General features: G+C 39.0%; 1 protein-coding gene across 20 annotated transcripts in view; it reads right to left on the minus strand.

Annotated features, from left to right (window-relative positions):
• PHF21A (PHD finger protein 21A) overlaps positions 1-19,288 on the minus strand; it is a 282,000-nt gene that overhangs the window by 223,534 nt on the left and 39,178 nt on the right. For all 20 annotated transcript variants that reach the window (XR_012122694.1, XM_073216471.1, XM_073216481.1 and 17 more), the window contains one exon: positions 1,523-1,661. Coding sequence is in view for 19 of the 20 variants with exons in the window: in XM_073216471.1 (XP_073072572.1) it covers positions 1,523-1,576 (54 nt within the window). In the remaining variant the exon portion in view is untranslated. The remainder of the gene's footprint in view (positions 1-1,522; positions 1,662-19,288) is intronic.

Raw genomic sequence — 19,288 nt, forward strand, 5'->3', positions numbered from 1 at the left:
TGGGATCAACATATAAATCAAGTATAAAAATCAAATGAATATTCATATTTGACCTGATTATTTATAGTTCATAATGCATGATCAAAACCGAAAGTTTCTGTGATGAATGCCCTTGTACTGTTCACCATGTAAGAATTTATTCACTATGTAAGAATTCGTTCACCATGTAAGAACTTATTCATTATGCTTCAGAAGATTGGAGACTGACGAGAGTTAGGCTTGAGATGGATTAATGATTGTACATTGAGCATTGACCCCCCTATACTGAATTTTATTGTTGTTAACAACCATTTGATCAATAAATATGAGAGATGCCCTCTCAAAAAAAAAAAAATAGGAATGTTAGAATGTGAATAAGTATAATTCTGAGATGAAAAAAAAAAAAGTTCCCATAAAAATAAAACACACTTCACCTATGGAAGCCTGCCTATACATGGCAAACTGTAAGACTACTGCCGAACAAGATTTTAACAAGATCTAAAGCAGCAGCAGGGATTTCCGAACACACAGATAAAAAGTAGATATAAGCACTTTGAAGCTTTCCTTTAAGTTCTCACCCACCATAATTCTGACCAACTTGCAAATTTGGTAGTTATCAAAACCCCAAGGTATTCCTACAACACTTTCAGAAATTCTTACATTAGATAATTCAAATAAAACAAGGGGAACCATACCTAAGAACAAACACATTTAAAAAATAGTTCCTTTCCTCTCCCTATTCCTACACCCCAAACACTGAAACGTAGTCAATTCATTGTCATTTTATCACTTTTGATTTCCAAGGATTGTACGTGTTTGTGTGTGTGTGTCTTGAAACTAGAACCACATCCAGCTAACATATAGAAAACAGATATAAAACAGTGATACTGTCTATATAGTAATGTTAATGATTCAGTTATTTAAGAATAGCTTTTTGTCTTGGTTATGGTTTTATTAAATAAAATATACATACTTAATACATATTTTATTAACACAATTATTTTATCATATCACTTAATATTTAAATTTTTATATATTTTAAAGGTTTATTTACCTATGTATCTGAGGTAAAATGCAAGAATTGTGAAATCTGAAACTTAAACATCTATAAAGGCAATCACATTTTCTTTACTGAAGATTGGTATCAAGCCATTAAGCTGAATTATGACCAAAAACTTCAGTATACATGGTAGTCAAGTGAAACATGTCTCATTATTAAAAATATACAAGTTAAGTCACATGAACAAAGTTCTTCAAATGAACCACAATACAAAAAAAAGTGGGTTTTTTTAAAAACCATCTTTGGTATATAAAAAAAATATTTTCAGTTCTTTCTTCTGGAAGGAACTCAAGAACATTACATTACAGTTCTTAAAATATTATCAATGAGTTTGTTGAGCACTGACAAAATGCAAATGACATGACTCCGACAACTGTCTAAAAGACGATTAAAAACTGCACTGAAAATCAGAGACAGGCCATTTTACTAATCTTAGCCATCACTTAATAACATGATGCGGGAGAAGCCAATAATGTAACATACCTGGTGAACCTGAATTTCCACTTTAAGAGCCTCCTGTAGAGTCTGCAACTCCATCCTCTACCTTCTCCACTTTCTCTTGTCTACTAATTCTATAGTTTCTTCAACCTCTGTTTAAAACAAATTCCTCTTCTCACTGCAGCTGTAGAGATCATAAAATATTTTGGACCATTATGTTGGGTATAAAGGAAATATTCATGTTAAATAAAGTAAATTTTTATATTAGTCAGATATTTCATTTTCTTATAGAGGGCAAGAAATTTCCCAGATTGCTTTCCAAAATGAAGTTTTACACTGACTTGGTACCAGAACTTTCTGGGTTTTATTCTTTGAGTATTCCTCTACAGAACACCTGAAATAATAAATGACAAAAAAAATATTTTATCTGGTCATGAAAACACCTGAGCACCTACTACATACTCAGCACCATGCTTCACACTGCAGTCTAAGGATGCAAAGCTGAACAAGACCACTTCCGCCTTAGGAGAGTTGGAAGTCTAGGAGGGAGATTGCCCTTAGAAAGAGACACATAACAAACAGGGTCATAAATTTTTAAACATCACAGAGTGAACTAGAAAGTTCAGGGTCTCTCAGAGGTAAAAGAAAGCCAGAATACTTGAATTTGGATGGACTCTTATTCTACTTAAAAAAAATAGAGAGAGAGGATTAAAGATGGCAACATGAGAGGCAAGACAGAGGCTTCCTCACATATAATACAAAAATATAGTTAATACAACTAATCCTGAAAAAGCAACATGAAAGAGGGCTGTGCCAAAATGCATACACCTGGAGAAAAGAATAAACCTTGCGGAACAGGGTAATGTAACAAAGCTGTGGCCCAGCAGGACCCAGCCCTTCCTTCACCCCAGCTCACCAGCAGGAGGAAGAGAAACAGAGCAGGGAGGGAGTGGAGGCTGGAACTTCTTAATATCTATCTCTGGAGATCTGCTCTGGGAGCACAAACCTACAGTACATGGTGCTTTCATGGTACTCTCGTGATTAGGGGGTTGTAAAGCTAAGACAGGCAGAATACCTGGAGAGACTGAGATTTCAGCTGCTTGTAGAAAACAGGGATCCATATTCGGTTGCTCTGGGACAAAAGAAAGGCAGGCAGTCTGAGAGGCTTCCTAACAGTTAGAGGGCTGCTAAAGTGGCAAGGATTGCACAGAGCTTACTGCTCAGGACAAAGGACAGGTAGACAAAATTGTCTGGGTGCACTCTGCCCAGCAGGTTGGGAACTGTCTCGATCTTCAGGTGCTTAAGCTCTCAGAATGGCTACATAGCACGAAGGACCCCCTCTATGATACGCAACGTACTGCGCTTTTCTCCCAGCCAGCCTCACCTGGCTCGCAAACCGGCAAACCCTACCATGGCATTAGGCCAGCCAGAGGAAAGATCTGTCTACAGCAACTACAAATGCAAAGCATAGAGGCTTATACCTGTGTGCTCGGCCCACTGACTCTGGCAGTGCAAGCAGGCATAGCAGCCGGGAAGCGGGAAACAGCTCTTTTATTCCCCCAGGCACCAATACTGCTCCCCTGTGACCCCCCACATTGCTTCAGAGGCTGAGCAGCTCGAGAGAGTTGAGTTTCTGGGCACTAGAGAGAGCCATACACAAAAATGAAACACAAAAGAAACCTGGTTCAAAGTAAAATTATGAATACAACTCCTGAGAAAGATTAAAATGAAACTGACCTCATGAATGTTCCTGAAAGAGACTTCAAAATAAAAATCATTAACATGCTCATGGAGGTACAGAAAAACATTTAAGAACTCAGGAATGAATTACAGTTGGAGATCCAATCATTGAAGAGCACAATGGAGGGTATTAAAAGCAGATGAGATACAGTAGAGGAGACAATGAATGAAACTGAAATTAGAGAAGAAGAATACAAAGAAGCTGAGGCACAGAGAGGAAAAAGGATCTCTAAGAATGGAAGAATATTCAGAGAACTCTGTGACCAATCCAAACGGAACAATATTCATATTACAGGGGTACCAGAAGACGAAAAGAGAGAAAAAGGGATAGAAAGTGTCTTTGAGGAGGTAAAATTGCTGAAAACTTCCCCAAACTAGGAAAGGAGTGCCAGTCCCCTCCCTGCTTCTGACCCGCAGACAATGGGGGAGACATAATGAAATATCGAAGATCTAAAAGGACCAGCCAGGGTACTCGAGGCTTCACTGAGCAAGAGTAATGCCAAAAAGGAACTTCTCATATTTATTGAGCAATGAACATAAAATGAACTTAAAACATTATTATCTGGCCTTGAGCCTAGCCCAAGGACACAACACTTCTCAAGGATACTGAAACCATGTGAGGGAGGCCCAGAGCCATGAGAACTACTTTGGCTCTCTCATTCTGTTTTTGATCACACATAAAGAGTTGTGGGTAAAACAATCAAGTCATGTGTATTTGTACATTTGATTTGATTTCTGTATTACTTGATTTACATATTAATCCCATTAATTCCACAAGGCGATAGTCTCTCAGGCCATGGAAGTGCACAGATCTCCAAACACAAGGGAACCAAGAAAGATAACATCAAGACATATAGTAATTAAAATGACAAAGATCAAGGATAAGGACAGACAATTAAAAGCAGCCAGAGAGAGAAATAAGATCACATCAAAAGAAAGCCAATCACACTACCATCAGTTTTCTCAGCAGAAACATTACAGGCCAGAAGGGAGTGGCATGATGTCTTTAACACAATGAAGCAGAAGGGCCTCAAACCAAGAATGCTTTATCCCGAAAGATTATCATTTAAATTTGAAGGAGGGATTAAACAATTTCCAGATAAGCAAAAGCTGAGAGAATTTACCTCCCACAAACCGTCTCTACACTGTATTGTGGAGAGACTGCTATAGACGGAAGGATTCCTAAGGTTTAATAGCTGTCACCACAGGTAATAAAACCACAGTAAAGAAAGTAGAACAGTTAATTACTAAGCAAATGCAAAACTAAATCAACTATCCCCAAAGTCAATCAAGGGATAGACAAAAAGTACAGAATATGATATGTAATATATAAAGAAAAGAGGAGGAAGAAAAAGGAGAAAAAAAAGAACCTTTAGGTTGTGTTTGTAATAACATATTAAGTGAGTTAAGTTAGACTCTTAGATAGTAAGGAAGTTAACCTTGAAACTTTGGTAACCATGAATATAAAGTCGGCAATGGCAACAACTACATACTTATCGATAATCACCCTAAATGTAAATGGACTGAATGCACCAATCAAATGACACAGAGTCACTGAATGGATAAAAAAACAAGACCCGAAGGGGCGGAGCCAGGATGGCGGCGTGAGTAGAGTAGTGGAAATCTCCTCCCAAAAACACATAGAGCTATGAAAATATAACAAAGAAAAATCTTCCTAAAATAGAGACCACAGGACACAGGACAACATCCAGACCACATCCACACCTGCAAGAACCCAGCGCCTTGCGAAGGGGGTAAGATACAAGCCCCGGCCCGGCGGGACCCGAGCGCCCCTCCCCCCGGCTCCCGGCGGGTGGAGAGAAACCGGAGCGGTTTTTTTTTTTTTTGGCGAGCGCTTTTTGGAAGCCTTAGAGGGACGGGCCCCCGTTGCTGGGGAGGCAGGGTGGCGGGACCGGTGAGCAGGTGCCTGGGAACGGCGCCGGAGGACAAAGAATATCCCGCGTTTCTCCCTGCGGGACCGGCGGGCGGGTGCCTGAGACCGGTGCCTGAGGACGGAGGAGGTCGCGCGTTCTTCCCCTTTTTTTTTTTCTCTTTTTGGCGAGCGCTTTTTGGAAGCCTTGAAGGGACGGGGACCCCAGTGCTAGGAAGGCAGGGTGGCGGGACTGGTGAGCGGGTGCCTGGGACCAGCGCCTGAGGACAAAGAATATCCCACGTTTTTCCCTGCGGGACCGGTGGGCGGGTGCCTGAGACCGGCACTTGAGGACAGAGGAAATCGCGCGTTTTTCCCCTTTTTTTTTTTTCTCTTTTCTGCGAGTGCTTATTGGAAGCCTAAAAGGGACAGGAACCCCGGTGCTAGGGAGGCAGGGTGGCGGGACTGGTGAGCGGGTACCTGGGACCGGCACCTGAGGACAAAGAATATCCCGCGTTTTTCCCTGTGGGACCGGTGGGTGGGTGCCTGAGACCGGCACCTGAGGACCGAAGAAATCGCGCGTTTTTCCCCTTTTTTTCTCTCTTTTGGGCGAGTACTTTTTGAAAGCCTTGAAGGGACAGGGACCCCGGTGCTAGGGAGGCAGGGCGGCGGGACTGGTGAGCGGGTGCCTGGGACCAGTGCCTGAGGACAAAGAATATCGAGCGTTCCTTCCCTGCGGGACCGGTGGGTGGGTGCTTTTTGGAAGCCTTGAAAGGACAGGGACCCTGGTGCTAGGGAGACAGGGCAGCAGGACCAGTGAGCAGGTGCCTGGGACCGGCACCTGAAGACAAAAAAAAAAAAAAAAATCGCTTGTTTTTTCCTTTTTTTTCCTTTTTTTTTTCTCTTTCTTTCTGTTCCCTCTCTCATTGTTGCTGTTGTTGTTTTGGTTTGGAGAGTGCTTTTTGGAAATCTTAAAGGGGCAGGACAGGTCACTTAGACCAGAGGCAGGGAATCTGGGGATCTCTGGGCACTCTAACCCCCTGGGCAGCAGGGAGCACAGAGGCCCCTTACGGAGATAAATAGCCTCCTGGCCGTTCCCCCTCCAACGGGGCTCCACCATTTTGGAGGAACAGCCCCAGCCAGGCCAAGCCCACAGCAACAGTGGAGATAAACCCCAAAGCAACTGGGCAAGAAGCAGAAGCCCTGTCTGCGCACAGCTGCCCAGCACAAGCAACTAGAGGTCGCTATTCTCCCAGGAAAAGGCTACAAACCAACAAGAAGGGAAGCTCCTCCAGCGGTCACTTGTACCAGCTCTGCAAACTATCTCTATCACCATGAAAAGGCAAAACTACAGGCAGACAAAGATCACAGAGACAACACCTGAGAAGGAGACGGACCTAACTAGTCCTCCTGAAAAAGAATTCAAAATAAAAATCATGAACATGCTGACAGAGATGCAGAGAAAAATGCAAGAGCAATGGGATGAGATGCAGAGAAAAATGCAAGAGCAGTGGGATGAGATGCAGAGAAAAATGCAAGAGCAGTGGGATGAAGTCCGGAAGGAGATCACAGATGTCAGGAAAGAGATCACAGAAGTGAAACAATCCCTGGAAGGATTTATAAGCAGAATGGATAAGATGCAAGAGGCCATTGAAGGAATAGAAGCCAGAGAACAGGAACGTATAGAAGCTGACATAGAGAGAGATAAAAGGATCTCCAGGAATGAAACAACACTAAGAGAAATATGTGACCAATACAAAAGGAATAACATTCGTATTATAGGGATACCAGAAGAGGAAGAAAGAGGAAAAGGGATAGAAAGTGTCTTTGAAGAAATAACTGCTGAAAACTTCCCCAAACTGGGGGAGGAAATAATCGAACAGACCATGGAATTACACAGAACCCCCAACAGAAAGGATCCAAGGAGGACAACACCAAGACACATAGTAATTAAAATGGCAAGGATCAAGGACAAGGAAAGAGTTTTAAAGGCAGCTAGAGAGAAAAAGGTCACCTATAAAGGAAAACCAATCAGGCTAACATCAGACTTCTCAACAGAAACCCTACAGGCCAGAAGAGAATGGCATGATATACTTAATGCAATGAAACAGAAGGGCCTTGAACCAAGGATACTATATCCAGCACGACTATCATTTAAATATGATGGTGGGATCAAACAATTCCCAGACAAGCAAAAGCTGAGGGAATTTGCTTCCCACAAACCACCTCTACAGGGCATCCTACAGGGACTGCTCTAGATGGGAGCACCCCTAAAAAGAGCACAGAACAAAACACACAACATATGAAGAATGGAGGAGGAGGAATAAGAAGGGAGAGAAGAAAAGAATCTCCAGACAGTGTATATAACAGCTCAATAAGCGAGCTAAGTTAGGCAGTAAGATACTAAAGAAGCTAACCTTGAACCTTTGGTAACCACGAATCTAAAGCCTGAAATGGCAATAAGTACATATCTCTCAATAGTCACCCTAAATGTAAATGGACTTAATGCACCAATCAAAAGACATAGAGTAACAGAATGGATAAAAAAGCAAGACCCATCTATATGCTGCTTACAAGAAACTCACCTTAAACCCAAAGATAAGCATAGACTAAAAGTCAAGGGATGGAAAAACATATTTCAGGCAAACAACAGTGAGAAGAAAGCAGGGGTTGCAGTACTAATATCAGACAAAATAGACATCAAAACAAAGAAAGTAACAAGAGATAAAGAAGGCCACTACATAATGATAAAGGGCTCAGTCCAACAAGAGGATATAACCATTCTAAATATATATGCACCCAACACAGGAGCACCAGCATATGTGAAGCAAATACTAACAGAACTAAAGAGGGAAATAGACTGCAATGCATTCATTGTAGGAGACTTCAACACACCACTCACCCCAAAGGATAGATCCACCGGGCAGAAAATAAGTAAAGACACACAGGCACTGAACAACACACTAGAACAGATGGACCTAATAGACATCTATAGAACTCTACATCCAAAAGCAACAGGATATACATTCTTCTCAAGTGCACATGGAACATTCTCCAGAATAGACCACATACTAGCTCACAAAAAGAGCCTCAGTAAATTCCAAAATACTGAAATTCTACCAACCAATTTTTCAGACCACAAAGGTATGAAAGTAGAAATAAATTCTACAAAGAAAACAAAAAGGCTCACAAACACATGGAGGCTTAACAACATGCTACTAAATAATCAGTGGATCAATGAACAAATCAAAATAGAGATCAAGGAATATATAGAAACAAATGACAACAACACTAAGCCCCAACTTCTGTGGGATGCAGCGAAAGCAGTCTTAAGAGGAAAGTATATAGCAATCCAGGCACACTTGAAGAAGGAAGAACAATCCCAAATGAATAGTCTAACATCACAATTATTAAAACTGGAAAAAGAAGAACAAATGAGGCCTAAAGTCAGCAGAAGGAGGGACATAATAAAGATCAGAGAAGAAATAAACAAAATTGAGAAGAATAAAACAATAGCAAAAATCAACGAAACCAAGAGCTGGTTCTTTGAGAAAACAAACAAAATAGATAAGCCTCTAGCCCAACTTATTAAGAGAAAAAGAGAGTCAACACAAATCAACATAATCAGAAATGAGAACGGAAAAATCACGACAGACTCCACAGAAATACAAAGAACTATTAAAGACTACTATGAAAACCTACCAACACGCTGGAAAACCTAGAAGAAATGGACAACTTCCTAGAAAAATACAACCTCCCAAGACTGACCCAGGAAGAAACACAAAAGTTAAACAAACCAATTACAAGCAAAGAAATTGAAACAGTAATCAAAAAACTACCCAAGAACAAAACCCCGGGGCCGGACGGATTTACCTCGGAATTTTATCAGACACACAGAGAAGACATAATACCCATTCTCCTTAAAGTGTTCCACAAAATAGAAGAAGAGGGAATACTCCCAAACTCATTCTATGAAGCCAACATCACCCTAATACCAAAACCAGGAAAAGACCCCACCAAAAAAGAAAATTACAGACCAATATCCCTGATGAATGTAGATGCAAAAATACTCAATAAAATATTAGCAAACAGAATTCAACAGTATACCAAAAGGATCATACACCATGACCAAGTGGGGTTCATCCCAGGGATGCAAGGATGGTACAACATTCGAAAATCCATCAACATCATCCACCACATCAACAAAAAGAAAGACAAAAACCACATGATCATCTCCATAGATGCTGAAAAAGCATTTGACAAAATTCAACATCCATTCATGATAAAAACTCTCAGCAAAATGGGAATAGAGGGCAAGTACCTCAACATAATAAAGGCCATATATGATAAACCCACAGCCAGCATTATACTGAACAGCGAGAAGCTGAAAGCATTTCCACTGAGATCGGGATCAAGACAGGCATGCCCACTCTCCCCACTGTTATTTAACATAGTACTGGAGGTCCTAGCCACGGCAATCAGACAAAACAAAGAAATACAAGGAATCCAGATTGGTAAAGAAGAAGTTAAACTGTCACTATTTGCAGATGATATGATACTGTACATAAAAAACCCTAAAGACTCCACTCCAAAACTACTAGAACTGATATCGGAATACAGCAAAGTTGCAGGATACAAAATTAACACACAGAAATCTGTAGCTTTCCTATACACTAACAACGAATCAATAGAAAGAGAAATCAGGAAAACAATTCCATTCACCATTGCATCAAAAAGAATAAAATACCTAGGAATAAACCTAACCAAAGAAGTGAAAGACTTATACTCTGAAAACTACAAGTCACTCTTAAGAGAAATTAAAGGGGACACTAATAAATGGAAACTCATCCCATGCTCATGGCTAGGAAGAATTAATATCGTCAAAATGGCCATCCTGCCGAAAGCAATATACAAATTTGATGCAATCCCTCTCAAATTACCAGCAACATTCTTCAATGAATTGGAACAAATAATTCAAAAATTCATATGGAAACACCAAAGACCCCGAATAGCCAAAGCAATCCTGAAAAAGAAGAATAAAGTAGGGGGGATCTCACTCCCCAACTTCAAGCTCTACTACAAAGCCATAGTAATCAAGACAATTTGGCACTGGCACAAGAACAGAGCCACAGACCAGTGGAACAGATTAGAGACCCCAGAAATTAACCCAAACATATATGGTCAATTAATATTTGATAAAGGAGCCATGGACATACAATGGCAAAATGACAGTCTCTTCAACAGATGGTGCTGGCAAAACTGGACAGCTACATGTAGGAGAATGAAACTGGACCATTGTCTAACCCCATATACAAAGGTAAACTCAAAATGGATCAAAGACCTGAATGTAAGTCACGAAACCATTAAACTCTTGGAAAAAAACATAGGCAAAAACCTCTTAGACATAAACATGAGTGATCTCTTCTTGAACATATCTCCCCAGGCAAGGAAAACAACAGCAAAAATGAGCAAGTGGGACTACATTAAGCTGAAAAGCTTCTGTACAGCGAAAGACACCATCAATAGAACAAAAAGGAACCCTACAGTATGGGAGAATATATTTGAAAATGACACATCCGATAAAGGCTTGACGTCCAGAATATATAAAGAGCTCACACGCCTCAACAAACAAAAAACAAATAACCCAATTAAAAAATGGGCAGAGGAACTGAACAGACAGTTCTCCAAAAAAGAAATACAGATGGCCAAGAGACACATGAAAAGATGCTCCACATTGGTAATTATCAGAGAAATGCAAATTAAAACTACAATGAGGTATCACCTCACACCAGTAAGGATAGCTGCCATCCAAAAGACAAACAACAACAAACGTTGGCGAGGCTGTGGAGAACGGGGAACCCTCCTACACTGCTGGTGGGAATGTAAATTAGTTCAACCATTGTGGAAAGCAGTATGGAGGTGCATCAAAATGCTCAAAACAGACCTACCATTTGACCCAGGAATTCCACTCCTAGGAATTTACCCTAAGAACGCAGCAATCAAGTTTGAGAAAGACAGATGCACTCCTATGTTTATCGCAGCACTATTTACAATAGCCAAGAATTGGAAACAACCTAAATGTCCATCTGTAGATGAATGGATAAAGAAGATGTGGTACATATACACAATGGAATACTACTCAGCCATAAGAAGTGGAAAAATCCAACCATTTGCAACAACATGGATGGAGCTGGAGAGTATTATGCTCAGTGAAATAAGCCAAGCGGAGAAAGAGAAATACCAAATGATTTCACTCATCTGAGGAGTATAGGAACAAAGGAAAAACTGAAGGAACAAAACAGCAGCAGAATTACAGAACCCAAAAATGGAGTAACAGGTACCAAAGGGAAAGGAACTGGGGAGGATGGGTGGGCAGGGAGGGATAAGGGGGGGGAAGAAGAAGGGGGGTATTAAGATTAGCATGCATGGGGGGGAGGGAGAAAGGGGAGGGTGGGCTGCACAACACAGAGAGGACAAGTAGTGACTCTACCACATTTTGCTAAGCTGATGGACAGTAACCGTAATGTGGTTGTTAGGGGGGACCTGATATAGGGGAGAGCATAGTAAACATAGTATTCTTCAGGTAAGTGTAGATTAAAAATTTTAAAAAAAAAAGAAAGAAAGAAAGAAAGAAAAGGGGGATTACTCCTTAACAGGATAAAACTATTGGTGAATCAAAGATCAACGCATGCTTTAAATATCCTTAATGTTGATCACTTAAAGGGTGTCAGATGATCAGCTATGGAGGTACTCTTTTCTGATAATATTCCTTTCTCTTAATTAAAAAAAAAAAAAAAAAGCAGTTACTGTGTGCTGACCTCCAATGAGTTCTGCACAGTGGTATAGAGGGCATGTCAAAGTGTGGGCAAAGGGTCTGTTTGTTTCTACGCAGAAGATCAAGGCCTAGCTTGGATACCCAGAAAATGAACTAAGATACGATATGAGGAGGAGCTTCCGGCATCAGCACTCTCTGGAGGACTCGTGCCGGGGGATGATCATCAAAAAGCCTCCACAGGGATCCGGACGATGCTGCGGTTGTGGCTGCATCCAGCCCACCGTCTCCTGGACTTGCCATAAGAAGGAGGAGGGAGATGTCTAGGCTGGCATGTGCATACAGTGAGACAACGAATTTGACCGGATCTGTACTGTTGGAACTCAACCAGGAGTTGGGAGGGGTGCAAGTTGTAGCACTCCAAAATCTCATGACTATAGACTATCTATGGTTAAAAGAACATATGGGATGTGAACAGATCCCAGAAATGGGCTGCTTTAATTTGTCTGATGGTTCAAGTACAGTTGGACAATATCCATCATATCATAGATAAATTTTCACAAATGCCTACGGTGCCTAAATGGTTTTCTTGGCTTCACTGGAGATGGATGGTAATTATAGATTTGCTTTGTTTATGTCACCGTATTCCTATTATGTTAATATGTGTGTGCAAATTAGTTAGTAGTTTAAAACCTATACATACTTAAGGTACTATACAAGAAGATATGTCAAAGAAATAATCAATCCTCCCATGTTTCCTTCATATGCTACATCTATAGCTTTTCTTCTTCCTTCCTAATTACAACCCTTAAATAGAATTCGTGCCTCATATCAAATTTACTGAGTATCATAATTCCTCCAGGTGGTAAAGATACCTCGAGACAAGTGCTGGGCATAGAAGCCACAGGGCATAAATCTGCAAAGAAGTAAAAAGCTAACCTTTGCAAACAATATGGCTTCTCTCTCACTTACCAACTTTACATTTCCCTGTATGGCCCCGGAAGATGACTGGTTAGCCAGAGACGGGTAAGATTCCTCAAGGGAGGAACAACCTAAGACAGGCACAGTCGCAGGGGGGCCATCAGGTGAGAATTTGGCGATCAACAGAGGTGAGGCTGAGAACCTCACCCCCCCCCCGTTTTGAGAGAAATCTTCTGCATCCGTGGATGTCTTGCTGCCCTTGTCTAGCCTGGATTAATACTTAGTCCATAGGCACACACCTGATCATCTGATCATCTACATTTGCCTTCTTACAGCACTAAACTAAGTTTTCTACCTTTATCTTGCATCTACCTACCACTTCAGCATTTTATTAAAAATAAAAATAATAATAATAATAGGAGAAATGTGGGATCAACATATAAATCAAGTACAAAAATCAAACGAATATTCATATTTGACCTGATTGTTTATAGGTCATATTGCATGATCAAAACCGAAAGTTTCTGTGATGAATGCCCTTGTACTGTTCACCATGTAACTTATTCACTATGTAAGAATTCGTTCACCATGTAAGAACTTGTTCGTTATGCTTCAGAAGATTGGAGACTGACGAGAATTAGGCTTGAGATGGTTTAATGATTGTACATTGAGCGTTGACCCCCCTATACTGAATTTTATTGTTGTTAACAACCATTTGATCAATAAATATGAGAGATGCCCTCTCAAAAAAAAAAAAAAAAAAAAAATATTGTAACAACTTGGTATGGTGATAGGTGGTACCTAGAATTATCATGTATATAAATGTTCAATCACTGTGTTGTACACCTGAAACTAATGTAATACTGTGTGTCAACTACCCTTCAATAAAAAACAATTATCTAAAAAAAATAAAAATAAAAATAAAATAAAATAAAAAAATAAAAATAATAAAAAATAAATAAAAAAAACAAGACCCATCTATAGCTGCCTACAAGAGACTCACTTTAAACCCAAAGATATACACAGACTAAAAATGAAGGGAAGGAAAAAGATATTTTCATGCAAATAATAGGGAGAAAAAAGCAGAAGTCGTAGTACTTGTATCAGACAAAATAGACTTCTAAACAAAGAAAGTAACAAGCGACAAAGAAGGACATTACATAAAGATAAAGGGGTCGATCCAAAAAAGAAGATATAACCATTATAAATATATATGTGCTCAACACAGGAGCAGCTACATATGTGAAACAAATACTAACTGAATTAAAAGTGGAAATACAATGCATTCATCCTAGGAGACTTCAACACTCCACTCACTCTGAAGGACAGATCAACGAGACAGAAAATAAATAAGGAGACAGAAGCACTGAACAACACATTAGAACAGATGAACCTAACAGACATTTAAAGAACTCTACACCCATAAGCAGCAGAATACACATTCTTCTCAAGTGCACATGGAACATTTTCAAGAATAGATCATATACTAGGCCACAAAAAGAGCCTCAGTAAATTCAAAAAGACTGAAATTGTACCAACTAGTTTTTCAGACCACAAAGGTATGAAACTATAAATAAATTATGCAAAGAAAATGAAAAATCCCATAAACAAATGGAAGCTTCACAACATAATCCTAATAACCAATGGATCAATGACCAAATAAAAACAGAGATCAAGCCATATATGGAGACAAATGATAACAATAATTCAACACAGCAAAATCTGTGGGACACAGCAAAGGCCATGGTAAGAGGGAAGTATATTGAAATACAGGCCTACCTCAGGAAAGAAGAACAATTCCATATGACAGTCTAAACTCACAATTAATGAAACTAGAAAAAGAAGAACAAATGAGGCCCAAAGTCAGTAGGAGGAGGAACATAATAAAGATTAGAGCAGAAATGAATAAAATAGAGAAGAATAAAACAATAGAAAGAATCAATGAAAGCAAGAGCTGGTTCTTCAAGAAAATAAACAAAACAGATACACCCCTAGTCAGACTTATCAAGAAAAAAAGAGAGTCTACGCACATAAACAGAATCAGAAATGAGAAAGGATAAATCACCACAGACACCACAGAAACACAAAGAATTATTAGAGAATACTATGAAAAATTATATGCCAACAAACAGGATAACCTAGAAGAAATGGATAACTTTCTAGAAAAATACAACCTTCAAGGCTGACCCAGAAAGAAACAGAAAATCTGAACAGACCAATTACCAGCAGTGAAATTGAAGCAGTAGTCAAAAAACTACCTAAGAATGAAACTTCTGGAACAGATGGCTTCACCACTGAATTTTATCAAACATTTAGCGAAGATCTAATACCCAGCCTCCTTAAAGTTTTCCAAAGAGTAGAAGAGGGAATACTTCCAAACTCATTCTATGAGGCCAGCATCACTCTAATACAAAAACCAGGCAAAGATACCACAAAAAAGAAAATTACAGACCAATATCCCTCATGAACATAGATGCAAAACTACTCAACAAAATATTCGCAAACTGAATTCAAAAATACATCAAAAAGATCATCCATCATGATGAAGTAGGATTTATTCCAGGGATGCAAGGATGGTACAACACTTGAAAATCCACTAACATCATCTACCACATAAACAAAAAGAAGGACAAAAGCCACATGATCATCTCCATAGATGCCAAAAAAAGGATTCAACAAAATTCAACATCCATTCATGATAAAAACTCTCAACAAAATGTGTATACAGGGCAAGTATCTCAACATAATAAAGGCTACATATGACAAACACACAGCCACCATTATACTTACCAGCGAGAAGCTTAAAGCTTTTCCATTAACATGGGGAACAAGACAAGGATGCCCACTGTCCCCACTTCTATTCAACATAGTACTGGAGGTCCTAGCCACGGCAATCAGACAACACAAAGAAATAAAAGGCATCCAGATTGGTAAGGAAGAAGTCAAACTGTCCCTGTTTGCAGATGTCATGATATTGTACATAAAAAACCCTACAGAATCCACTCCAAAACTACTAGATCTAATATCTCAATTCAGCAAAGTCACAGGATACAAAATTAATACGCAGACATCTGTTTCATTCCTATACACTAACGAGGAACTATCAGAAAGAGAAATCAGGAAAACAATTCCATTCACAGTTGCAGCAAAAAGAATAATATACCTAGGAATAAACCTAACCAAGGAAGTGAAAAACCTATACTCTGAATACTACAAGACACTCATGAGAGAAATTAAAGAGGATACCAATAATTGGAAACACATCCCGTGCTAATGGATAAGAAGAATTAATATTGTCAAAATGGCCATCCTGACCAAAGCAGTCTACAGAGTCAATGCAATTCCTATCAAAATACCAACAGCATTCTTCAATGAACTACAGCAAATTGTTCTAAAATTCATATGGAACCACAAAACAGCCCGAATAGCCAAAGCAATCCTGAGAAAGAAAAATAAAGCTGGCGGAATTATGCTCCCCAACTTCAAGCTCTACTACAAAGCCATAATAATCAAGACAATTTGGTACTGGCACAAGAACAGAACCATAGACCAATGGAACAGACTACAGAGCCCTGATATAAACCCAACCATATATGGTCAATTAGTATACGATAAAGGAGCCATGGACATACAATGGGGAAACGATAGCCTCTTTAACAACTGGTGTTGGCAAAACTGGACAGCTACATGCAAGAGAATGAAACTGGATTACTGTTAATCCCATACACAAAAGTAAACTCGAAATGGATCAAAGACCTGAATGTAAGTCATGAAACTATAAAACTTTTAGAAGACAACATAGGCAAACATCTCCTGAATATAAGCATGGGCAACTTCTTCCTGAATGCATCTCCTCGAGCAAGGGAAACAAAAGCAAAAATCAACACATGGGACTACATCAAACTAAAAAGTTTCTGTACGGCAAAGGACACCATCAACAGAACAAAAAAGGCATCCTACAGTATAGGAGAATATATCTGTAAATGACATATCCGACAAGGGGTTAATATACAAAATATATAAAGAACTTACATGCCTCAACACCCAAAAAGCAAATAACGCAATTAACAAATGGGCAAAGGATATGAAGAGACAATTCTCCAAAGAAGAAATTCAGATGGCCAACAGACACATGAAAAGATGCCCCACATCACTAATCATCAGGGAAATGCAAATTAAAACCACAATGAGATATCACCTCACACCACTAAGGATTGTCAGCATTGAAAAGTCTAAGAACAAATGCTGGTGAGTATGTGGAGAACAAGGAACCCTCCTACACTGCTGGTGGGAATGTAAGCTAGTTCAACCATTGTGGAAAGCAATATGGAGGTTCCTCAAAAAACTAAAAATAGAAATACCATTTGACCCGGGAATCCCACTCCTTGGAATTTACCCAAAGAATACACTTCTCAGACTCAAAGACATATGCACTCCTATGTTTATTGCAGCACTTTTTACAATAGCCAAGATATGGAAGCAACCTAAGTGTCCATCAGTAGATGAATGGATAAAGAAGATGTGGTAAATATACACAATGGAATATTATTCAGCCATAAGAAAGAAACAAATGCTACCATTTGCAACAACATGGATGCAGCTGGAGGATATTATGCTCAGTGAAATAAGCCAGGCAGAGAAAGTCAAGTGCTAAATGATTTCCTTCATTTGTGGAGTATAACAATGAAGCAAAACTGAAGGAACAAAATAGCAGCAGACTCACAGACTCCAAGAAGGGACTAGCGGTTACCAAAGGGGAGGGGAATGGGAGGGTGGGTTGGGAGGGAGGGAAATGGGGATTGAGGGGTATTATGTTTAGTACACATGGTGTGGGGGTTCACAGGGAAAACAGTGTAGATTGAGAAGGCAAACAGTGAATCTGTGGCATCTTACTACACTGATGGACAGTGACTGCATTGGGGTATGAGTGGGGACTTGATAATATGGGTAAATGTAGTAACCACATTGTTTTTTCATGTGAAACCTTCATAAGAGTGTATATCAGTTAATAACTTAACAATAAATAAATAAATTCAAAATGGGAAAATTCTGGTATAATTTAAAGGTTTACATTTAACAAATTAATACTTAACATAAATACAATGCAATGTAACTGTGCCTCCACAAAATTTTAACAGGGATATTAAAAAATAAATCTATCATGCACAACAGATGAGGTGGTCTAGAATGGAACAGACATTTCCAGCTTTACAATGAACACCATCTTCTTTTCAAGCTTGCCAGTGCATCTCTTTTGGCTGTGTGTATAACTGCATGTGGAGATAATGTCAAAAGCCTAGATTTGTGAATGTGAACCTTCTTATTCTGCTCTGTTCATCACACCCACAATTCGAATTAATGCAATAGCTGACTTCTCTTTTTATTCCTTTCTTTTTTATTGAGTGTGCCCTCTGACATGATTTTAGGTACTCTCCCAAAGCAAAAGTTTGCTTTTGCCTGAATAAATTTAAAGTTTACTTCTTTCTCTTTGTTTGTACCTATAAAACTTGTAGATAGAGCAGCTTTTCAGCACTCTTACAAAGTGAGGCAAGAAACAATCAGAAAGTCAGAAAAACCACCACTCTTCAATTCAATGAGATTCATAATCTTTACACTCTCTCAAAATTATTTATCTATGGATCAAGTCCACAGTCACCTAAGTTACTTAAAACCTGAATTAACAGAGTGATAATGGAATCATTAGCTACAGAATGTATTCTTACGAATATTAGTTTTCATTACATTTGCTTAATTTCACTACGCTTAAAATATCACTGGCAAAATCCCCCCTAGGGCTTATGTACTTATGTTATATAGTATCAAAATATCCAACCTAAAAAACAATAATTTCAAGTGAAAACTACTTCAAAGTTAGATTTGTGAAGGCTAGGGAAGAGTTAATTGTACAATATTGTCCACCAAAAAATTTCATAAAAGTAGCATGTTTAGGGGACAGAATGTGGAAAGGGAGACATATTTTGATGAACAAACAAAATTCCTAAAGTATTTTTTAGCTGCTTAGTATCTTAGAAAACTTTTGGAGCTACAAATAAATAAATACATATCAGAATAATTATGTTACTGTCTTAGACCAAGGTTTTTGTTGCCATGTAAATTTATTCTACATACAACAGCAAATGTTAAAACTACAGTCACTTAAATTTTAAATACTAAAAAATCTCCCTACATTAATTCTTGACTTAATGTACTAAAGGTCTTCCTGAAAACAGTACTTGAATTCATTTTAATTTTTGCAAGGTTTTAATCAGAAAATGTGTCCAAGAATGACTGCTTATAATTTTTGTCAAATTACGAATCACCTTGAAGTTAAAGAGGTATTTTCAACAACAGAAAGGCCAGTAACTACCAGTAAAAGTTTTACTGGTGGTTAACACAAAACATAATTTACTGATAGTAACACACAACATCATAGTTCAACTCATCTTAACTCTGGAAACAAACAGCAGGTTAAGAACATGGGGAACTTATACACAACAAAGAGTTAACA

This window comes from Manis javanica, chromosome 11, assembly GCF_040802235.1.
Source record: "Manis javanica isolate MJ-LG chromosome 11, MJ_LKY, whole genome shotgun sequence".
NCBI classification, from domain to species: Eukaryota; Metazoa; Chordata; class Mammalia; order Pholidota; family Manidae; genus Manis; species Manis javanica.